This window comes from Phalaenopsis equestris, unplaced genomic scaffold (genome assembly GCF_001263595.1).
Source record: "Phalaenopsis equestris unplaced genomic scaffold, ASM126359v1 Scaffold191363, whole genome shotgun sequence".
In the NCBI taxonomy this organism is placed as follows: domain Eukaryota; kingdom Viridiplantae; phylum Streptophyta; class Magnoliopsida; order Asparagales; family Orchidaceae; genus Phalaenopsis; species Phalaenopsis equestris.
In genome coordinates this window covers 1-887 of record NW_018211312.1, presented here as the reverse complement: position 1 = coordinate 887, position 887 = coordinate 1, and the positions used below count along the sequence as shown (strand labels likewise).

The 887-nt window shown below is 33.4% G+C and overlaps 1 protein-coding gene across 1 annotated transcript; it reads right to left on the bottom strand.

The window, feature by feature from the left end:
• Positions 1-6: 6 nt before the first annotated feature.
• Positions 7-706, bottom strand: LOC110034612 (cell division control protein 6 homolog; the record flags this gene model as incomplete). The annotated part of the gene is made up of 3 exons (XM_020738861.1): positions 7-329; positions 414-503; positions 599-706. Coding segments are annotated over 3 exons (234 nt in total), but the record flags the coding sequence as incomplete, so codon positions are not given.
• Positions 707-887: the final 181 nt, after the last annotated feature.

Sequence of the window (887 nt, the reverse complement as noted above, 5' to 3'; positions counted from 1 at the left end):
GCTGAATTTCAAACTATGACTGCTCATTAGCAACATTCCTCCAATTACCTCTGGCGATAATATCCAAAGAAGAAGTTTCCTACATGGCTACATTGGGGGCAGGCCAGTAATCTGTTGCTATCATAAATATAGGCTTAACGAAATTATTAATGGAAAGGCTATAACTTTCATTGCATCACTCAAGCAGGCCTCAGTGATGCAGGAACCAAATTATGAAGTCTAACCTTAAACAAAAATGAAGAATTATTATTCTTATTTGTTGCTCTCGTGTGAATCACCTTGTAGCTAGGGCACTAATCTTCAAGGCAATTTTTAAAAAATCGAATATCCTGCAATATGTTAAGTAAAGCTAATAAGTTTACTTAAATTAAAAAAAAAAATAGAAAACACAAGTTTTCATCAATTTTATATACCTTAAAAGCAAAAGAAATGTCTGAAATTTCAATTTGTAATGTTACTGTCCTCAGTCTATCTTGTTTTGACTGACCAAGTTTGATTAGTCCCTGAAGATATTGGAACAAAGAATAATATGATGACACTTAGTGCAGAATAAAGTAGGTAAGATACGAAAAAAAATATGCTTTAAATTAACTTCAACCTGATCACCCAGCACTCTACACATATCTGTGAATTCCAGTGATCCAACGGCCGGGACATGAGCGGATTTGCATATTTCCAAATATGATTTGTTCAGCTGTACCGTTACATTATTTTTTCAAGATAATTAAGCAAAGGTATGAACTATAAGCTCAAAGATGCATTAATGTCCATCAAAGTGCAAGACAGTGGACTTTAGATGAACAAGATCAGAAATGAAAATCCATAAGAGTAATAACATTTTTAGGATGACCCAAGCCATTAGATCAGATTCAAAATCGCAATAAACA